Below are 21,594 nucleotides of genomic sequence, written 5' to 3'. Positions count from 1 at the left end.
CTGAACACTAAATATTTGAAATTCATGTAATTTTTATACAATTTGCCAAAGTCCAAGATAACATTAAGGAATCTCGATTATCTACAATTCTTGTCATTAAAATCACTCCCAAGAAATCTTCCTACTGGTAAAACAGGTAAAGATGAAGGTAAGATGCAGAAGCTGGATTTAAGCATTTCAATTAAAAAAAAAAAAGGGTTGGGACTGCTCTGAGCATGTGAAGTTGCAGTCAGCCACCCTCAGCAACACTCTGTAGTTGACTGAGGAAAACTAAATTGCAAAGCCTTTCTTCCCCACACACCCATTCAGGGAAAAAAAAGAAAAATTGAGAGCTTGGCTTTGCTTTAAAAACTGACTTTTCATCTCCTTTCCTGGACACAAAGGACTATTCCTGAGGCTCTTGAGCCCCCAGTGCCCGCAGTGGTGGGACCACCATGGAACGTGTCATTCCCTCCTGCCCACAGTCAACACACACTGACTGCAGCTCTAGGAAGTGGAAATGCCCAAGAAAAAGAAAATGGGAAGCAGGTGCCCCAGTCATTCCTTCCCAGAGGGGGAGCGCAGGAGAAGGAGCTGCTGCCTCTGGACACTGAGAACAAAGCCAGCCTGAGACTCAGCATAAGGGGGGGTCATTGGCTTTTGTAGAAGCAAAGAGTGGAACTGCCTTTCCTTGTCTCAGCACCACTGACCCTTGCATTTCATTGTTTCTTTCTCCCACATCATTGCCTCTGTGACATAGTGTGACAGAGGTACAGAGGCACTGGCTGTGGGAAGGTGGGCCATCAGATGAGCCTGAATTCCAATTACATATGGGGGGGGGGCTGCAGATTGAGTGTGTAGCTTGGGTTATGCTCCTTGGAATTCCTGGGAGTGTGGAAGAGATGAGATTGGCTTCAAGGAAGGGATGTTTGTTGTGCACCAGAATTTCCTGTTTCCTTCTTTAGATTGTTGGCTTTTTGTTTAGATACTATTTTTGTCTTCAACTAACTTGTATAAAAAGTTTGAGACAGCTGGCAGTAAAAGATTCACAAATGTATATACATAGATATATATAAATGTAAACACATTATGTGTGTGTGTGTGTGTGTGTGTGTGTGTGTGTGTGTGTATGTATGTTTTTGTAATATAATATCGAATCATCTATGAGGCTGGCTATAGTATGACTTAGAAGTAGAAAAACTTGGAGTTCCCGTCTTGGTGCAGCAGAAATGAATCCAACTAAGAACCATGAGGCTGTGAGATCGATCTTGGCCTCACTCAGTGGGTTGGGGATGTGGCATTGCCATGAGCTGTGGTAGGCTGGCAGCTGTAGCTCCGATTAGACTCCTAGCCCGGGAACCTCCATATGCTGCGGGTGTGGCCCTAAAAAGACAAAACAAAAAAAGAAGATGTAGAAAACCTCTTACAGAAATCCTCTTGAACTGCTTCAGAATTGAAGGGGAATGAAATCTGAAGGACTCACCCTAACGAGGGAGCTTCTGAGAGCAACAGTTTCCTACTGGTCCTTCATGGCTCCCCAGGGAAAAGCATTGACACAGGTCCTGTGGAGCCCCGTTGTTGTTGTCTTTGGGCTGTGCCCGCAGCATGTGGAAGTTCCTGGACCAGGGCAGAGCTCTGCATTTTGATCTTACCTCTGCTTCCCAGCTAACCTGCCAGGCTGGGTTAGTCATGAAAGGCCCTCATGGGAGAACCAGATTGTTGAAACGGGTACTCGTCCAATCAAATGATGGGAATCTGCTAATAAACTGTAATTTTGATTTTTTTTTTATAAATGATGTTTCAGCAGGTTTTTTTTTTCCCCCCCTGGTAGCTAATGATGGCAAGCTGAGTGACTTTACTTAAGACCAGACCCAGAAGGGGCTGGAAGGCTGCTTCCTGTGACATGAAGGGTGTGTGTAGCAGGGTGGGATGTGTCTGTAGGTGTAACAGGATGGCTGTAGGTGTAACAGGAGAGAGGTCAGACAGCCTTATTCATCTCCACTTCTGACTGGAATTTGTTCCTTCAGAATTCCATTCTGCTTCAGTCTGAGATTTTTTTTCACTCTGAGTTTTATACCAATACCATAGTGGATGCATACTGGGAGAAACTGGGAAAGCACCGGTGTCATCCAGATAATGCAGTTTGGCTCACAAGGGCTCCTGGCCACAGAGTCACAGTTCTGGAAGTTTCCTCTCCATCCAGGCTCCTCCTTCCTGCAGCTGTGGCACTGGGATTCCCTGAGGACCAACTGCTCCTGTCTTTTTCCATGACTGTGGCACCTTCCCTGGGAAACTTAGGACAACCACGTACCCTCCCAGCTTCATGTTTTTTACCTGCAAATGGAAATGTTGGTTCTGGCTGTTATCATCCACAAAATGGCTGTGAGGCTCCTCTGAGAAAACTGATCTGGAAGAGCTGTGAAACGACAACCCGCGTCTCTGTGATGCAGGGATTTCCCTGCTAGTCCATCCCTCAGAGATGCACCCAGGCCGGCTGCCCTGGGTGAGGAGGTGGGGAAGACCCTGGGCTGGTGAGCTCAGGATGCAGGTGCAGGTGCTGAGAGGATGCAGAACCAGGCGGGTCCAGAGGACCCAGGTGTTAGGTCGGACAAGCCTCTCAACCTTCCTAACCCAGCCTTCTCTTGGTCAACAACGTCCGTCAACTGTGATTACAACTTGCAGGTTTTCCTGCCACACTTTCCTCTAAGAAACCCTCTAAGAGGAGCATTCAGATATTCTTTCCCGTGTTTCCCCAGCGCTCTGTGCCTTGTCCAGATGGTCATGGATTTGTATCCATCTGAGGTCATAGACTTTGGAGGCCTTGGCCCAGGCCGAGTGCATCTGCCCGCTCCCACCAGCCCACCCCGGTTTTCCAGCACAGGGACACTGAGTGTTGCTTGCATTCCTATCGCCTGAAGCTGTGCACCATGTGTCATACTTTTCCTGATAACAGTGGATACTTAAATCAGCATCGACCAGTGCTTCGGTTTTTATTCTTCCTGCTGTATGTTTAGATCGAGGCCATTTCCCGAGATAAAATCACCTCATGGGACTTCTTACACAGTGCTTTGCATACAGTAAACACCTGGTGAATGCATCTACACAACTTCTTACACAGTGCTTTGCATACCGTAAACACCTGGTGAATGGCATCTGCCGTTGTTTTCACCATTAGCCTTTGAAATGGATATCTGAATTCTTAGCATAGTGATGTTAAGTTGGGTTATATGTTGGGGCAAACTTAAATATGTCACAGTGGCTCATAACTGGGCTCCCTGGCTCTGTGACTTCTGTTTTGCCAAGTTGCTTTTCCTCTCCCTGTGCCTCAGTATTCCCATCTGTAAAATGAGATCATACCGTTACTCAGTAGGGCTGCTGTGAGGAGTGATGAGGTAATAGGGTGAGGTATTGAACGTGTGACGTGTACACAGTCAGCACTCAGTCAATGTTAACTATGGATGAAAACCAGGAAAGAGAAATTCCCACTTCCAAACATCAACATGCGAATTTTTTCCTACTTTTTTGGACACTAAATTTATAATTAGCCCCTTTCTCCCTACTTTGTAACTGAGGCTTCTGGATCCCTCATCTATGCTACCTGCTTGCTCATCTCTCTACTAACACCTGCTGACTCCTGAGAGTGTGGGATTCAATGCCTACTCTCCAGCCTCAGATATTCTCATCTGTTAAAACTAGCAATGCCTGCCTCATAGGGCTATGAGCGTATCAAAAGAACTAATACCTAGAAAGATCTCACAGAGTGTTTGACACATGCAGCAAATATCATGAGGACCACCTATGATTTAATTTCTTCGACGGTAAAGTATTCCCTGCCACTCCAACAAGTCTTTCGAGGAAAAAAGTTTAATCCTAACAAAACAACCCGTTAAAATTTATCTTTGAAAAGAATCCTTGATAAAGATGCCTCTGTATCTGTTTTCACTCTTTCAGACATTTCTTCTTGTGATGGGTGTGGTGGGCATCATGGTGGTGGTGATTCCTTGGACCGCAATTCTCCTGATTCCACTTGGCATCATTTTCTTTGTTCTTCGGAGATATTTCTTAGAGACGTCTCGAGATGTGAAACGCCTGGAATGCGCAAGTGAGTACCTGGGCTCTCGGGATGGGATGGAGATGCAGGCTGGCTTCCATTTATGCCGTAATTAACCAGATCCCTGTAATCCTGCAGGTTCTGTCTTCTGGAATTTCTCACCAAGTGAACCTTAGGTAACTGAATGTCATGGCCACTGGGAGTCAGTGTGGCCCTTATGGCACCTGGAGCTGGTGCTGGGTGAGCTGCAGCTTTGCATTTTAGCAGAAGGAGGACGAATGTGAGCACCGTGAGGGCAGGGACCATTTCTGTCTTGCTCATGACGTACATCCTAACAGAGCAGCTGCTCAGTAAACATTTTTCTAAAAAATAAAATATTTCATCCTGTTGGAACTAACGTAGAAGGAAAATAGGGAGTTTTTCTTCTCCTGAAGCTCCTGGAAATGACAAAGGATGGAAAAGTTTAGGAAAATAGGTGTCAGGAAGTATATGTCAGAAGTATATATTTGAAAAATGTGTTCTTTCACATGTTTGAAAGATGTCACATTAGTTGCAGTTGTTAAATGTTTTGAAAAGATAAGCCCTGTTCTTTTCAGGTTTGCTCTTTATCATCACCAGTAATTGCTGTTATGCCACACTGTTTGTGGTCCTCCCTCCCCAAGGCTGGTCACTCAAATGGATGCTGAAAATAATCCCCTTGGGAGGACACAGAGGGGATCAGTTCAGCACACATTTAATCTATTGCCCCATTCAACTTCCAGGTTTGGAATAATGGGGAACACATTTTATCATCATTTCTAGGCTGTAGGTAATCATAGAGGATGAAATAATTCATTGTTAATGCACCGAAAATTTCATCATTATTAGAACAAAAAAGGATGAGAATAGAATTGTTACCTTTTTAAAAATTTTAAAAATGTATTTTTATTTATTTTTTGCTTTTTAGGTCTCCACCTCTGGTATATAGAAGTTCCCAGGCTAGGGGTTGAATCTGAGATACAGCTGCTGGCCCACACCATAGCCACAGCAACACCAGATCTGAGCTGCGTCTTCAACCTAAATCACAGCTCATGGCAATGCTGGATCCCCAACCCACTGAGCGAGGCCAGGGATCAAACCTGTATCCTCATGGTTACTACTCAGGTTTGCTACCGCTGAGCCACAACGGGAACTCCTGTTAACTTTTTTATTTTTAAAGGTCTATGGATGATTGACAAAAGGTGTAAAGGAACATGGTTGTATCTGAAACCCCAACTACAGGTAGTTCCTGCAAGTTAATACCAACTTAACTTTCTGGAAGTCCAGCCAACAAGAAAAGCCTTTTGAGTCCCATGGTTTTCTGTATCTATTAAGTGGAAAAATCTAAATTCATCAAGACAAAGGAGTTTTCTTGTTGTGGTATTTGTGTGCATTGTTTTGAATAATAAGCTCTTAAGAGCCACTTATCCTGTGCATTCGAGTAAAAGATAGCGGGCATCAGGTTCCTAAAAGCTGTAGAAACGTTTCTCACTCATCAAGGGGAGCAGCTCAACCCCCTGAGGTCTGGTTTGTGAGGAGTCTGAATGGACAGTGGAGCAGCGGAGTCCAGGTGTGTGTGACCATGAGACGTGGTAGGAGGCAGGACCTGGGGAGGCAGGAGAGGAAGTGAGAGCTCCATCCAGCCTTCTGTGTAGAGGGCCTCAGATGCTTTATGACTTGAGGCCGCTCATGAAGGGGAGTCACTCAGCAGTCTTGTTGCAAAGCAGGTCTCTGTACATGCAAAGAGGGGTGGTTCCAGAAGGAATATTTGATAGAGATCTTTGCCTGGGGTGAGGGCCTCTTTCCATCTATGTGGACGTGGAGAGAAGAGCATCTCCCAAGGCTTTTTTCAAGAAGCAGTAGAGGATTTTCTCAGTGTTTGACCTGGAGAGTCTGAGAACTTTGGCCTCATCTGTGTGGAATGTTGAGATTTTTGGCACCCTAAATTGGCTGCAGAAGTTAGACAATGAATTCAACCCAGACTCTCCCTCCTCCACACCCCAGATAACCAAGTGTGGTTGATGGTTCACTAGAGCTATTTGTGTTCTCTCTCTGGGTGGTGGGTTAATAACACCGCTGTTTTCTTTCTGCAGTAACTGATGGTGTGTCTTAAGGGAACTGCTGGAGTCACCCTCCAGCATATCCCTGCTTCATCCTTGTGCTCTGAAGCACCACTAAAGTCCTGAGGTTTATTTTCGGATCCTACTGCCTTGCTGCCTCTGGAATCTTAGGTTAACTTTTGTCATCTTAATTGACAGATCTACAGCTAATTATATATTTTTTTCTTTGCACATTTATGCAAATGTGAGCAAAGAAATTGTCACTTACGAATCTCTTCATAAAACCAGGTTGGCATTGGCCAACTCTATTCATTTGGCTGTGCCTGAATGATGGAGCCACATCCACATTCGGTCTGAACAGTGCTGTGATCAACTAGCAATGTCTGCCACAGGCACTGCTATAGGAGGATTAGCATGTGTGCCATGTGTTTTCAGGTCATAGAGCCTCATGTATGCCAGATTCCCAGGGAATTTGTTCTCTGTCAGGTGCTTAATAAGATGTACAGTAATGTGAAGGTTGTTGGGTGTTAGCTGAGTAAGATTTGGGTGCTTTCTAAACATAAAGAACAAAGTCTAGAGGGAAAAATGCCTGTAGTCATATATGGGCATCCTTAACCCTGATTATTCTCCCTCTGAGACAGAGTGGCTTTGATTAAAATCATGGCCTTGGGAAGCAGAGAGAGTTGGCTCTGACATTCAGCTTTACCACATAGATGGGTTAATTGACTTACACTTGGGCAGTGAGTGCTCTTAATCCCTCAGCCTGATTTTCTCTCTGTCAAGGAAATAATGATACCTGCCCTCTAGTTTGTCATAAAGAGCGAGTCAGTGCTTATAAATTGCTTGCCGTCTATTACCGAAGGTACTCAGACCTTGAACATGAGGGAATTAAGGACATACTAACAACCGTCAGGTGTCACATAGAGTGAATGATAACTGTCAGCAGGGCTGTCAGCCTCGGAGCCTTGCATGCAGTTCCTTGCCCTCTCCCCACCAGGGAGAATCTGCAGGCCTTGTGGGGTTTGTCTCCAAAAGTCCTCAGGGTAGTGGAAATGCAGCCCTCATTCATGTGCACTGTAAGGTTATAGATGTCTATGACTGCGGACTGACGCCATGGCTATGACATAGGCTGTTTCAGGATGGCGACCTCAGTCTTTATGGGAAAAGGATGTTACACTGGGCAAGATAATACCAGAGCCTTGACATCCCCTCTCCCTCTGTACTAGTTAATTTTCTTTGCAGACTCTGCAGTTCACGCTTTCTGATACCTTGCTCAACCCTAAGTGGGGATGCCGAGAAACAGGATAGCTTTTCATGGGGTCTAGATTCCCTGGGATGCTGTGACTCTTGGGCATGAGGTGAGGTAGATGATGGGGTGTTTGGCTTCCCTAGTGAGTCTTCAAGGCTGAAACGACACCTAATTTCTAAAGTGGACCCCACCCTCCATCCCTGATGGAAAGAAGCACCTGCAGCTTTGATCTCTTGAGAAGGGAAGCAGGTGAGGGTGGCCAAGCTGAAGAGTTCACCCCACGACTCTTCTTGGGTGACCAGCATGTCTGCTTCCTTCTCAGAAGCCTTGTCTGTGATGAGTAGTGTTGACATCACAATGTCTGCTCTGGGATGAGAGCGGGGTTCTAGTGAGTTCTCTGTGCTCTCTGGGGCTGGACTCCTGGCCCCTCCTGACAGGATAATGGGCCCCAGAATTCTCCTGCATTGTCACTGTGAGGCCCCTGCTTCCAGATGGACTGAGTTCTGGGGGCGGGTTGGGACACCTGCTGTGGGTGCAGGAAAGGCCTGATCAGAGCTTCAAGCCTTCCTTACTTGGAGCATGAGTTCAATATGTGTTCATGCTGCTGTGTTAAAAGTGCAAAGTTAAACTAAAATAAATAAAATTAAAAGTCCCTCAATAGAATGAAGGGAAAAAGCAGTGTGGATGCTGGAATAAGACCCCAAACCTGCAGCTGGACGATCAGAAGCTCCAGCGAGTCTCTTACGGCTCTTTGTCTGACTTTGATACAAGAGGAAATGTTAGATCATGTCCCGGTTCAGAGAAGGATTTTTTCATGAACACACTATCACAGGTGAGGGTCCCTATCAGTGAAGGTTCCTGGTCAGATGTCCCAGTGGAAAGAGCCCCAGACTGAGAGGCTGGTCAGTAGCTTACGGCCCAGGCTGTGCTCCCCCAGCCCGGGGCTTCCCACCCTCTCTGAAGCCCAGTGTGTCACAGGAGGAAGCTGCTCCTTCCTTGCTTGTAGAACAGGCACACTAAGCACAGAGGAGGTTCTGTGTCTTGGCCTGTTTGTATCCAGCGCCCCCCCCCCCCACACACACACCTGCAGTGCCCACATGCACATCGGTACTGAGTGAGCTGCCCCCAGATGGGCATTTGGATGCCAGGCTAAGGAATAAGGTCCTGAAAATAATCTGGAGTTTTCCCCCATTCATTGCTATCCCTCCATCATTTTATAACATCTCTGCTACGCCACGACGGGAACTCCCATAATAAAAACTTTTTAAAAATTCAGTGTGGCAAGGACTCTCATGGAGAATTAAATCTTAAAATACTACTCACTGAAAAATTAGTGAACAATAATTACACAGTAATAAGATGAATCAGATATTGCCATATGCAGCAACATGGATATACCCAGAGAATGTCATTCTTTGTACAGTAAGTCAAAGAAAAACAAATACTATATAAGATCATTTATGTGTGGAATCAAAAAAATAATACAAATGAGTCTCTATTCAAAACAGAAACTCAGAGACATAGAAATCAAACTCATGAATATCAAAAGGGAGCGTTTCAGAAGAGGGGGTGACGTATCAGGAGTGTGGGGTTAACAGATCCACACAACTGTACATCAAATAGGGAAGCAACAAGGATTTGCTTATAGCACAGGGAGTTTTACTCAGTAGTTTGTGAGAACTTCTAATGGAATATAATCAGAAATGCCTCAATTACTATGCAGTGTTCCTGAATGTAACATGACATTGTAAACCAACTACACATCAGTAAATTAAAAACAATTACTGAATGGTTTCCACCTGGGGATGTGTCTGGGAAGAATTTGGAGGGAGGTGTGTTTGAGGGGGACCTTGATGGATGAGTTAGTGAAGAAAGAATTTTGTGATCTTGGAGTTCCTGTTGTGGCTCAGTGATTAACGAATCCGACTAGGAACCATGAGGTTGTGGGTTCAATCCCTGGCCTAGCTCAGTGGGTTAAGGATCCTGTGTTGCCATGAGCTGTAGTGTAGGTCACAGATGGGGCTTGGATCCCGCGTTGCTGTGGCTTTGGCATAGGCCGGCGGCTGCAGCTCCGATTCAACCCCTAGCCTGGGAACCTCCGTGTGCCATGGGTGAGGCCCTAGAAAAGACAAAAAAAAAGAGAAAAAAAAGAAATTCATGATCTAAATGTAGCTGTGATTTGGATTTGGTCAAAGAGGGGTTCGAAGAGAAGCTTTCATTTCCAGGGTGTTAAAGTGAAGCCGATGTGAGCAGGAGTTTGAGGTTCACACGGAGGGTCCTCTCCAGAAGGGGTGTCATCCCTCCTCCCCCAGACAGCCCCCAGGAAGTCCTGGGTGTGCCCCTTGGAGGGATGTGTGACCCCAGAGCAGGGGAGGCAGTGGGTTTCCTGACATCCAGCCTCCCTGACCTGTTCTGTCGTGTCTCTGTCTCTGCTTCCCCAGCTCGGAGCCCGGTCTTTTCCCACCTAGCATCTTCTCTCCAGGGACGCTGGACCATCCGGGCGTTCAAAGCCCAACAGAGGTTTCAGGAGCTGTTTGACACTCACCAGGATTTGCACTCAGGTCTGTGAGTTTCTGGAAATGATTCAGAGGAAGAGATGTGTTGCCTTCTGAGGCCTGACCTCCCCCTCAGGTGGCCCTGCTAGCCAGCACCTCTCTCTGTGCCGCCCCGCCCTTGTCCCCCTCTGCACATCCTCCCCCTCCCCCACCTTCCCTCTCAGCTTCCCCTCTGTGCTCCCCTCTGCCCCTCACAGCTCTGCTTTTCTCCCTGATTGCCTTGCATTGTCCTTCCATCACGGTGCCCTGCGGCTGTCTGTCCCTTTAGGACAGGGGTCTACAAACTAATTTTTTGGCACGGGGACTGGGGGAAGATCTGCATGAAAAATATTTCAGGGTGTGTGTACTCTCCTGTCTCTGTTGCATCTATGCACCTTTGCTATTGTGGCACCAAAGCAGGCAGAGATTATCTATCAGCTAATGGTCCTGGCTGTGTTCCAATAAAAGTTGATTCACAAACCAGATGATGGGCTGTTCTTAGACCACAGGCCGTATTTTGGCAGCTCTCCTTTCAGAGCATATGGGGTGTGTGTGGGGGGGCAGAAGTGATTGTGGAAAATAATTTCCTGGTTTGCCTTGATGTGTATTATTCTTTGCATCAGTGATTTTTTTTCCTAGGGTAGAAATTTCAGAATTTCCTCTAAGTCTGTAAAATCCTTGCCCAACTTTATAATCTTCATTATATTCTGTAAAACAACATTTTCAAAGCCACGTTCAGATCCTTGTAGCTGATGGTCATTTAGATACTGGCTAATAATAAACATGTACAGGGCCCTGCTGTGAGCACAGAAGGTGCTGGAAACTGTGAGCTGTGCTCTCTGCCCTCAGAGAACCGGGAACCATCGACTTGTGAGAGAATGAATCTCCTGTTGAGGCCCCAGCCCTGCAAGAAACACAGCAGTGAAACCATTTTCCATCTTTGTCCTTGTGACCGTATTTCTGTTATAACCTGGGGTTGAGGTTTTCAGCACACCCTTCCCACAAGCCCCTGTACTGATTCCTCTGTGTCCCACACATTGTCTGGTGTCAGAGCCTAGATTTCTGGATTCTTCAGGTTCTTTGAGGGTATGACTTTGTGTGAACTCCTGTAGCTCAACTGAGCAAAATATTCTTTCTTATGAGAAGCTGCTAACATGTTTTCTCTGCTTGTTCGTCATCCTTATGATGGTTCACGAATCCAGAGGCCTGGTTCTTGTTTCTGACCACGTCCCGATGGTTCGCCCTGTGCCTGGATGCCGTCTGTGCCATCTTTGTCATTGTTGTTGCCTTTGCGTCCCTGTTTCTGGCAGAAAGTAAGTACAGATGTGGGTAACTATTTGTGGTATGATTACACTTTATAGCATCGTTTACATTTATTAAATTAAACTTTTGCTACCTTGTCTAATATCATATACTCTTTGGTTCTGTTGAAGTGTATTAAAGTGTTTGCAGCTTGTGAGTCTGAGTGTGGCCCATGGAAGGAGTCATTTGATTCTTGATAAGACTTTTTATTCTTTTATCTCTCTTTGAATGCAGCTGTAGCAAGCTGACCTTCTGAACATTCTAGGTCGTGTCCCGTGGTTGGGAGGAGAGAACCAGGTTCACCGTTAAGCCTTGTGTCCAGCTCAGGGCTTTGGGGTTTAGCTGTGGGGCGACTTGGATCTGGTGGTTGAAGGTGCCTGGTGCAGTGTGGAGAGAAGATTCTCTGTAGGAAAGAGCAGTCTCCTCCCTGCTCTGTGGGCACCAGATGAGCAGGTGTTGGCGTGGGTTGTATGGAGTCACCCTCCCTCACTCTCCATGGTAACAACACAGAATCACAGTCTGTAATGATGGATCAGGAGTTCCTGCCCTGGCACAGTGGGTCAGTTGCAGCTCTGATTCAGTCCCTGGCCCAGGGAATGTCCATGTGCCACAGGTGTGGCCATAAAAAGAAAAAAGAAGTAAACTAATTTAATAGTCTTTCTGAGTTCCTAGTGGGATTTTTTTTTTTTTTTGGCATTGTATCATGGTCTCAATCAACAGCTAGTAAAGTATAAATAATTCTGTCATTATATGCAAGCGACTTAAATATTATAAAGGAGTCTTCTTGGTAAAGTGACAGAAGGAGCCAGGCTTGGGATGAAGAATGGGACTGACTTGTCTCTTCAGCAGGTGGTTCTGGGAAAGTTGGAAGCTGTACGTAAATCAATGAAGTTAGAACACACCCTCAAACCATACACAAAAATAAACTTCAAATGGCTTAAAGACTTAACTATATTATATGACACCATAAAACTCCTAGAAGAGAACATAAACAAAACATTCTGTGCCATAAATCATACCAATATTTTCTTCTTCTTCTTCTTCTTTTTTTTTTTTTTTTGCTTTAGAGGGCCACAACTGTGGCAAATGGAAGTTCCCAGGCTAGGGGTCAAATCGGAGCTGCACCTGCCAGCATACATCACAGCCACAGCAACTTGGGATCGGAGCCGCATATGTGACCTATGCCACAGCTCACAGGAATGCCAGATCCTTAATCCCATGAGCGAGGCCAGGGATTGAACCTGCATCCTCATGAATATTAGTTGGGTTTGTTACCACTGACCCACAGCAGGAACTCCCGTACCAATATTTTCTTAAGTCAGTCTCCCAATGCAATGGAAATAGAAGCAAAAATAAACAAATGGGACCTAATCAAACTTACAAACTTTTGTACAACAAAGGAAAACATAAACAAAATGAAAAGATAACCTCTGGACTGGGAGAAAATATTTGCAAATGATGGCACTGACAAGGCTTTAATTTCCAAATATACAGATAGCTCAAAAAACTCAATAACAGAAGCTAAACAACCCAACTTAAAAATGGACAGAAGACATAAATAGATATTTCTCCAAAGAAGACATGCAGATGGAAAAGACGCTCAGCATTGCTAATTATTAGATAAAGTCCCACCAAAACTACAATGAAGTTCCTCCCCACACCATTAAGAATGGCCATCATTAAAAAGTCCACCAGTAATAAATGCTGGAGAGGATGTGGAGAAAAGGGAACCCTCCTGCATTGTTGGGAACGTAATTTGGTGCAGTCATTATGGAAAATAGTATGGAGACTCTAAAAAACAAAACAAAACAAAACAAAACCAACTATTATAGAGTTACCATATGATCTAGGAATCCCACTGCTGCCACTTTGGGGCATATACCCAGAGAAAAATACATGCACATCTATGTTCAGTTCAGCACGATTCACAGTAACTAAGACATGGCCACAATCTAAATGTCCATCACTAGATAAATGGATAAAGAAGATGTGTTTCAGGAGTGCCTATTGTGGCTTAGCAGATTAAGAACCTGACCAGTATCCATGAGGATGCAGGTTTTATCCCTGGCCTTGATCATGGGGTTAAGGATCTGGCTTTGCCACAAGCTGTGGTGTAAGTCACAGGTGCAGCTCAGACCCAAGTTGCTGTGGCATAGGCTGGCAGCTGCAGCTCTGATTTGACCCCTAGCCTGGGATCTTCCATATGCCTCAGATGCAGCCCTATTGTTAATTTTAATTAACAATAAAATAAAAAAAAGTGTGATACATATACATTGGAATACCTTAAAAAATGAAGTGATGCTGTTTCCAGCTACATGGATAGGCTTAGAGATTGTCATACTAAGTGAAGTAAGTCACACAAAAACAAGTATCAGATCATATCACTAAGATGTGGAATCTAAAATATAACAGAGATGAACTTATTTATGAAACAGAAACTAATTCGCAGACGTAGAGAACAGAATTATTGTTGCCAAGGAGGAGGGGTGGGAGGGGAAGGAAATGGATGGACTGGGAGTTTGGAGTTAGCAGATGCAAACTAATACACACAGAGTGGAGAAAGAACAAGGTCCTACTGTACAGCATGGGGAACTGTATTCCGTATCCTGTGGTAAACCATGATGGCAAAGAATGTGAAAAAGATTATATATAACTGAATTACTGTACAGCAAAAATTAACACAACATCGTAAACCAATAAAATAAATTTAAAAAAGAAGGGCACTGACCTCATCCTCCTCTTCATCCTCTTTTAGCTTTGAATGTCGGGCAGGTGGGCCTGGTGCTGTCTCTCGCCCTCACGTTCACGGTGATGGTCCCGCGGTGCGTCAGGCAAAGTGCCGAAGCCGAGACTATGGTAAAGTGTTTATCTTAACCTTCTTAGCCTGTTCTAGTCTCCTTGCCATTAAATGGTATAACATCAATTCTTATGTGAAATATTAAAACTGATGTTTTTACATTGCAGGTAATGGAATTTTTTAGATCCTTCCCCCATCTGTTTAAAGTTAATGTAAAATAAAATATACACATCTTTTTCTCACTCTTATGGGTGCCACGTCTGCAGGTTTTATGTTCATCACAGCTGTATTCATGTGTAATAAGTGTCTCTATGGCAGGGTGGTTCTGAAATCCTGGAAAGAGCTAAAGGTAGTTTCTTAGAGGCTTATTTATTTTTGTTTCTTAATTGGTAATTCCTCATTTTTGGCAAAAGAAGAATATAAGGTTTTGAGGTTAGTTGTTTAATTAATAGGTAGCAACCCTCCCCCCGCCCCGATTTTAGCATTTATTCTTGTATGTGTTGAGCTCCTGAATCTCCAGGTGTCCCTTCTTTCTGGCGGGATAAGCCCCGTCTCAGAATGTGGTGTCAGAGGTATTGAGTGAATGGTCGTTTAGGAGGCCTTAGTCAGTTTGTAAATTATCTCCTTTTTTGAATATTTGCAACTTCTCCTAAAGGGAGAAAAACAATATAAATGAAATGTTTCCATTGCATTCTTCACTTTTGTAGAGAAGGTGACTAGTTGTTAAAACGAGCTTGCTGACTGTCCAGTTCTGCTTGTCATGACAGACGCCCTTCTGTACCACACATTACTGATAAGGGTCCATCAGTATCCCTTCCTTTGACACAACTCTCTTTTTTTGTTATTCAGGTATGAAAAGTGGATCAGTAAAGTCTTAGCATTCAGTTCTCTAGTTCTTTTGGTTTTAATACAATGTTGAAGGAAGTGGCCGTAAGTGACAGTGTTACAGGACGATGAACAAGTTTGCAAGTCATCAAAGGCCTCATCAGACGCCTCCTTCTGTCCTTTGGGGATGATAAGACCTGGGATAAACTTAACCAGAGAAAAGCAGATAGGAAGATAAAAAAAGCAAAAGATCTCATTTATAATCTCTGAACCTCCATAAAGAAGACTCTCCTTTCCTAACCCACGTGATGTCATGTGTCTTTCAGATGATTTCAGTAGAAAGAGTGACTGAATATCTAGACCTTGAGAAAGAAGCACCCTGGGAATACAAGCATCGTCCGCCACCGTCCTGGCCCCAACAAGGAGATATTGACTTTAGTAATGTGAGCTTCAGGTACAGCTCAGATGGGCCTCTGGTCTTGAAGGACCTGATACCATTGATTGACTTAAGAAAAAAGGTTTGTTTAAGCCATTTGCCTTGTTCATAGTCCAGCTAAAGGTTGAGCACCGCATGTGCTGTTGTCCACTCCAGCAGAGGCTGTGGGGCAGCTTGTGTACACCAGAGAAGAGCCTAGAATCATGACTCAGTGGGGGGTGAGGAACCAGGGCCACCAGCTGGAGTCAGGGCCCAGAGACTTGCTCAGAGTTGATGAAAGCACATGGAAGGGAGCAGGGAAGACACACGTGGGAGACGGCAGAGGGCGTGTGACCTGGTCCTGCCAGCATCCCTGCCTGCTGGCGGTGTCCCTGTCACGCTCAGCTTGGGGATTTGGTGTTGCCGTGAGCTGTGGTGTAGGTCGCAGATGCAGTCTGGATCCAGTGTTGCCTTGGCTGTGGGGTAGGCACCAGCAGTAGTTCTAATTCGACCCCCAGCCTGGGAACTTCCATATGCCTCGGGTGCAGCCTTAAAGATAAATAAATAATAAATAAATCAAACACCCACCATGGAGACTGGCACAGAGTAAATGCTGGACAAGATATCTGTCATTTTCATCAAGGGTAAAATGACCATAACCACGTTCCCTGGGTAAATTGTTGTCTGTCCATGAACATGAGGGGTTGGCCATTTGAAATCGTATATATGGCTCTAGGATCCATCCAATGTGTCTGTCTCTCTGTCCAGCTTGTCCTATACCTAAATATTATGTTTATAGATTTTTCCTTAAATTTCTATATCCTGAGTTAAAAAATCTCACCTCCCTACTGAATGTCTCTTCTGTGCAGGACTTCACAGGTCATACATATAGTACAAAGGTAAACCCAGTATAGATCCTTCTGTCAACATATACAGTCCAGTTGAAGATGTAAGAAAATGGCTCTATCAGCTGTGTAAGATAGGAGGTAGTCGTGATGTTTATAGACGTTTAGGCAAAGATGATATAACATCTGTTACGGTTGAGAGACGCGTACATGATGGGTCAGGTAGAGCATTTCTGAGGAATGAGGCGTGTGAGACAGACTTAGTGACGTGTGGCTAGGATTTCAGCAGGTGGAAATGCATGGGACAGGCCTTCTGGGAGGTGGGACCAGCATGAGCACAGGCACAGTGTCCTGATCCTGTGAGTGAAGAACTAGGCCCCTGCAGAGCGTTCAGGGAACAGAAGTAGCAGGTGCAGAGCACCCACTGTCACGGTCCTTCCTCACCCCTACCCCGTGGTCCCAAGGGAGCTGACTCTGAGATGAAGGACGGAGAGGTTGGTGGGGACAGTTTCATAGAAGAGACTTCCTGGGGCGGAGTGACAGGCACAGACTCCTCCCTGGAATTTGGAGCTCCCAGGCCTGTGGTCATGAGCAGCCCACAGGCAGTGTCCCTATCCTATTTCGGCCATTGACCCAAGGTCTATGAATGTCCCAGTTTGCACGGATGGGTCAGTTCAGCAGAGCTGATGGTGTGGGAACCTCCACACTTTCTCACAGCCACGTTCTCACCCGTGTCCCGATGCGTGTCGATGTGTCTGTGAGGACACCCAGAGACACCGGCGTGCCTGGTTTATTCTGCTTCACAGACAGTGCATCTTTTACAACTTTAACATTTGTGGCAGCCCCGTGTCAAGCAAGCTCATCGATGCTCTTTTTCCTACAGCATTTGCTCACTTTGTGGCTCTGTGTCCATTTGGGTAATTCTTAGAATATTTCCAACCTTTTCATTATTATATTTTTTATGGTGATCTGTGATCTTTGTTCTTTAATGTTACCACAACCCAGTGACGGCTCAGTTGATAGCATTTTTTTAAACAATAAAGTACTTGAAAATTAAGGTATGTACATAGTTTTTCAGGCACAATGCTGTTGTACACTTTGTAGTGTAAACATATCTTTAACATGCACAGAGGAACAAAAATGCATGTGACTCACTTTATTTTGTTTTTCTTTTTTTAATCTTTTTTAAATTACTCAATGAATTTTGTTACATTTATGGTGTACAACAATCATCACAACCAAATTTTATAGCATTTCCATCCCAATCCCCACCCCCACCCCCAACCTGTCTCACTTGGAAACCGTAAGTTTTCAGTCTGTGTGACTTGCTTTATTTTGTGATGCTCACTTTATTGCAGTGTCTGAGACCAAATCCACAGATCTTCAAGGTCTGCCTGCACTTAGAATACGTGAATCACGTATTTACACTGGGACCTGCCTATGTAGAGAGTAGCCCATCTGTATTATACAGAATTTAACATGAGGTAAATGTGGCTACAAATACAACAAAGTTAGCTAAACCCACTTTTCTTACATGTAATCTCTATAAAGATAATTTTGTTTTGAAATGCCATGATTGATTTTACAGACTAAGATTTGAGACTTTGGAGTTATTCAAATGAAACAATATGAAAAATTCCCACTTGGAGTTCCCCGATGGCCTAGCCTAGTGGTTGAGGATCAGCGTTATCACTGCTGTGGCTTGAGTTGGATCCCTGACCTGGGAACTTCTGCATGCCATGGGTATAGCCAAAAAAAGTTCCTGTATTCTGATTACAGTGCTCAGAAAGATTTTGTTTTTCTCTGTTTATCTTTTTTTTTTTTTTTTTTTTTTTTTCCTTTTCTAGGGCCACTCCCACGCCACTTGGAGGATCCCAGGCTAGGGGTCTAATCGGAGCTGCAGCTGCTGGCCTACACCAGAGCCACAGCAACACAGGATCTGAGCCGCATCTGCAACCTATACCACAGCTCACAGCAACGCTGGATCCTCAACCCACCGAGCAAGGCCAGGGATCTGACCTGCAACCTCCTGGTTCCTAGTCAGATTCATTAACCACTGAGCCACGATGGGAACTCCAGTTCTTCTCTATTTAAAGCCATGAGTGTTTTAAATTTACTGAACTCATTTACAAATGAAAGTATGTCTCAGACCCTCCATGGATTCTAGATTCCTAATTACAGATGAATTTGTCTGTTGGAAAGATTCCACCAGGGAATTATGCAGTTGGGCAAGCTCATTGATAAGACAGGCCAGTTTCTCTACACACGTTTGAATGCACACAGCTAAAAGCCAGTATTTACAGTATAGTTTTATTCCTCATCAGCATTTTACCTGCATTATATCGCTTCTTTAATCTTATTGTTAATGCACTTAATTTCTTTCTACTTTGGTTTTAATAACTAGACTGATGATATTTGACATGTATCTTTCCAAGATACAATTGTTAAGTATTAATTGGTTTATAAATGCCTTTTGAACTACTCTGATGAAAGGTCTCCTATAAATAGGAGATGTTCTTTGTGTAGTTGTTCTTGACCTTATTACGTGTATTGTGGCTACTGGCTACTGACTTTTAAGACACTGAAACCTTTGCTTTATAATTTCAAGATTTTTCCTTTCAAGATAGAATATCATAAAGATATTTAAATCAGGAAGTGATTTAGTTTCTCTACCAAAGAATAATCCCTCTTAAATAGTAGATGCCTGAGAAGGTGGGTATTGTTTATGTATGACACTTCAGACTTGACTTGTTGATCTCTGTAAAATTGTCCACATAATTCTCAAGGTCAAAGTACCCAGGCAGTAGGACTAAAGCTAATTCAATGAATTGCATCTAATGGAATGATTATCTATATCTAAAAAGGTGTGGATTATTGCAAAATCTACAAAAATGTCAAGACTGGATTTAAATATGTAAAAAAGATACGAATCAAAAATAAGTAAATAAATAAAAGGTGACTTCCTATGAACCACTTAGGAGACTGCTGGCTTTTCACTGCCAGTAGATTGATTTTTTTTATTTTTAACTCTTTTGGGGACCAGGGATTCTCCACCAGGGGACTTTTGTCAATATCTGACATTTTTGGTTGCCACAATTGGGGGGGGGCGGTGCTTCTGGTGTCTAATGGGTAGAGACAGGGACCCTGCTGAACATCCTACCGTACACAGGACTGGCTCCCAGTGCACACCCCCCGAAGGAATTATCTGGCTCATAATGTCAGCAGTGCCATGGCTGAGAAACCTATAGATAGATCTCTACATAGAACTTTTAAAGTTTATCTTCAATAACCAAAGTTTTGCTGCCTATTGTTAATTGTTAATCCCTCCTGGATCTCTTTACAGGTTGGCATTGTGGGAAGAACAGGAGCTGGAAAAAGTTCCCTCGTCTCGGCCCTTTTCAGATTGTCACGACCCAAAGGTGAAATTTGGATTGATGGGATCTGGACAGCCACCATTGGACTTCACGATTTAAGGAAGAAAATGACAGTCGTACCTCAGGTGTGCACCTCAGAGAATTCTCTCGTGGTCTTTTCACAAGACACCTAAGTTTAATTGCTTTTGATTTGATTGTTGTCTTTTCAAATTGCATGAAAGGGTTCATCTTTTTCCTCCCAACAGAGCACATTTTTAGCAGCAGATATTTCCAATAGTTATTTTCGTGAGATATCAGGTTTTGTTTGTTCATTCATTTGTATGTGATTTAATAACTTACCCAGATGGATTTTCTGGACACTTCTGCTGATAACGGTATCATTCTGAGAAAAACATATAAATGGTTTGTTTAGCATCGGAGAGGTTCCTAAAGGGAAACACGAGTCCTAAGTGTCTTAATAAAGGACCTTTGCTATAGGGAATAAAGCCACCCTTTCAAAAGTGATCATCTCCCAGGAGGGCTTTCTGTGCACCTGTGGGGCTTTGAGAATTAGAGAGTGTGTGGGTGCTTTGGGGAGACATTGAGAATTCAGCCATTCATCAGCGAGTAGAACCAGGGAGGCCGTAGAGAAGAGTGAGGAGGAGCACGGGACTCGGATCCCATCTCTGTGCTCCTCAGGCTTCTCCCCCTCACAGGGCAGCTCGCAGTACCACCCCCTGGAGCTGTTGTGAGGACTGAACAGGTCAGTGCGTGTGGAGAGCTTCCTGCAGACCCCATGCCTAGTTGCTGTGACAGTGGAGCCTTGAAGTGACCCTCTCTTCCTGGGCCCTGGTTCTGTTTTCTTTTCTTCTGCTTCTTTAAAAAGGACGATGTGCAGGGAGTGTTTGGAGATTGGATTATATGCACAGCAGACGTTCCTGTCATTCCGTTTGGTTCATCCACCCAAATAATTCAAAGAATATTTATTGAGCAATTACTAGTCTCTCATAATATAGTCAAGGGCAACATAGGCTCTCATAATTGCTCATATTTATGCTCATATGAGCATAATTGCTCATATTTATTGAGCAATTACTAGTCTCTCATAATATAGTCAAGGGCAACATAGGCTCTACGCCCACATCTTCCATCCTGCCCTCTGCTTTAACAGACTTACTGTTTTTCTTTCTTTATTTTGAGGGATATATATATATATATATATATATATATTTTTCTAACCTCTTGAGATGAGAGACCCAGGGAAGAGTCAAGACAAAAGGCTCAGGCAGACGTGCTTCCTGGGGTGCAGGTACAGTGAGCTCTGAAATGCCTGTTTAGTAGGAAGCATGTAGAACGTGGCACCAAAGGAAGGAGAACTTGGACGTGTGTCCTGTGACAGCACAGCTACTGCCACCTGCCCCAACCTCTGAAATACCTGGAAGTAGTAGAAGTACTTTGGAAATCAAGATCTTTCTTTCTTTCTTTTTTTTTTTTTTCTTTTTGCCTTTTCTAGGGCCACTCCTGCAGCATACGGAGGTTCCCAGGCTAGGGGGTCTAATCAGAGCTGTAGCCACTGGCCTACGCCGGAGCCACAGCAATATGGCATCTGAGCCGCGTCTGCGACCTACACCACAGCTCATGGCAACGCTGGATCCTTAACCCACTGAGCAAGGCCAGGTACCGAACTTGCAACGTCATGGTTCCTAGTCGGATTCGTTAACCACTGTGCCATGACGGGAACTCCGAAATCAAGATATTTCTTTCAGACCACAGTGAGATGCCACCTCACACCCCTTACAATGTCCACTATCAATACAATACAATACAATGTGTTGGTGAGCATGTCCAGAAATTGAAATCCTAAGAGTTCCCCTTGTGGCTCAGTGGAAACGAATCTATGAGAGTGAGGGTTTGATCCCTGGCCTTGCCCACTGGGTCAGGGATCCAGCATTGCTGTGAGCAGTGGTGTAGGCCGGCAGCCGCAGCTCAGATTTGACCCCTAGCCTGGGAACCTCCATATGCCTCGGGTGCATTGCTTGTAGGAATGTAAAATGGTGCAGCCACTGTGCAGCCATTGCAGCTCTGCCCCTGGACTCTGGGACCTTGAAGTCACTCAGCTTCCAATCTTCATAGTCCTCATCCTTACACCAGGTCTAGGAGCTGCTG

The 21,594-nt window shown here is 44.4% G+C and overlaps 1 protein-coding gene across 1 annotated transcript in view; it reads left to right on the top strand.

Moving 5' to 3' along the window:
* Positions 1-21,594, top strand: part of LOC100738425 (multidrug resistance-associated protein 4) — a 135,616-nt gene that overhangs the window by 80,536 nt on the left and 33,486 nt on the right. The window contains exons 22-27 of the mRNA XM_021065400.1: positions 3,931-4,081; positions 9,799-9,918; positions 11,094-11,204; positions 13,949-14,049; positions 15,142-15,333; positions 19,419-19,574. Coding sequence (XP_020921059.1) covers positions 3,931-4,081; positions 9,799-9,918; positions 11,094-11,204; positions 13,949-14,049; positions 15,142-15,333; positions 19,419-19,574 — 831 coding nt within the window. The remainder of the gene's footprint in view (positions 1-3,930; positions 4,082-9,798; positions 9,919-11,093; positions 11,205-13,948; positions 14,050-15,141; positions 15,334-19,418; positions 19,575-21,594) is intronic.

The sequence above is a fragment of the Sus scrofa genome, chromosome 11, assembly GCF_000003025.6.
Source record: "Sus scrofa isolate TJ Tabasco breed Duroc chromosome 11, Sscrofa11.1, whole genome shotgun sequence".
Lineage (NCBI taxonomy): Eukaryota > Metazoa > Chordata > Mammalia > Artiodactyla > Suidae > Sus > Sus scrofa.
The sequence above is the reverse complement of the archived record's forward strand: the minus strand, read 5'-3'. Positions and strand labels throughout refer to the sequence as shown.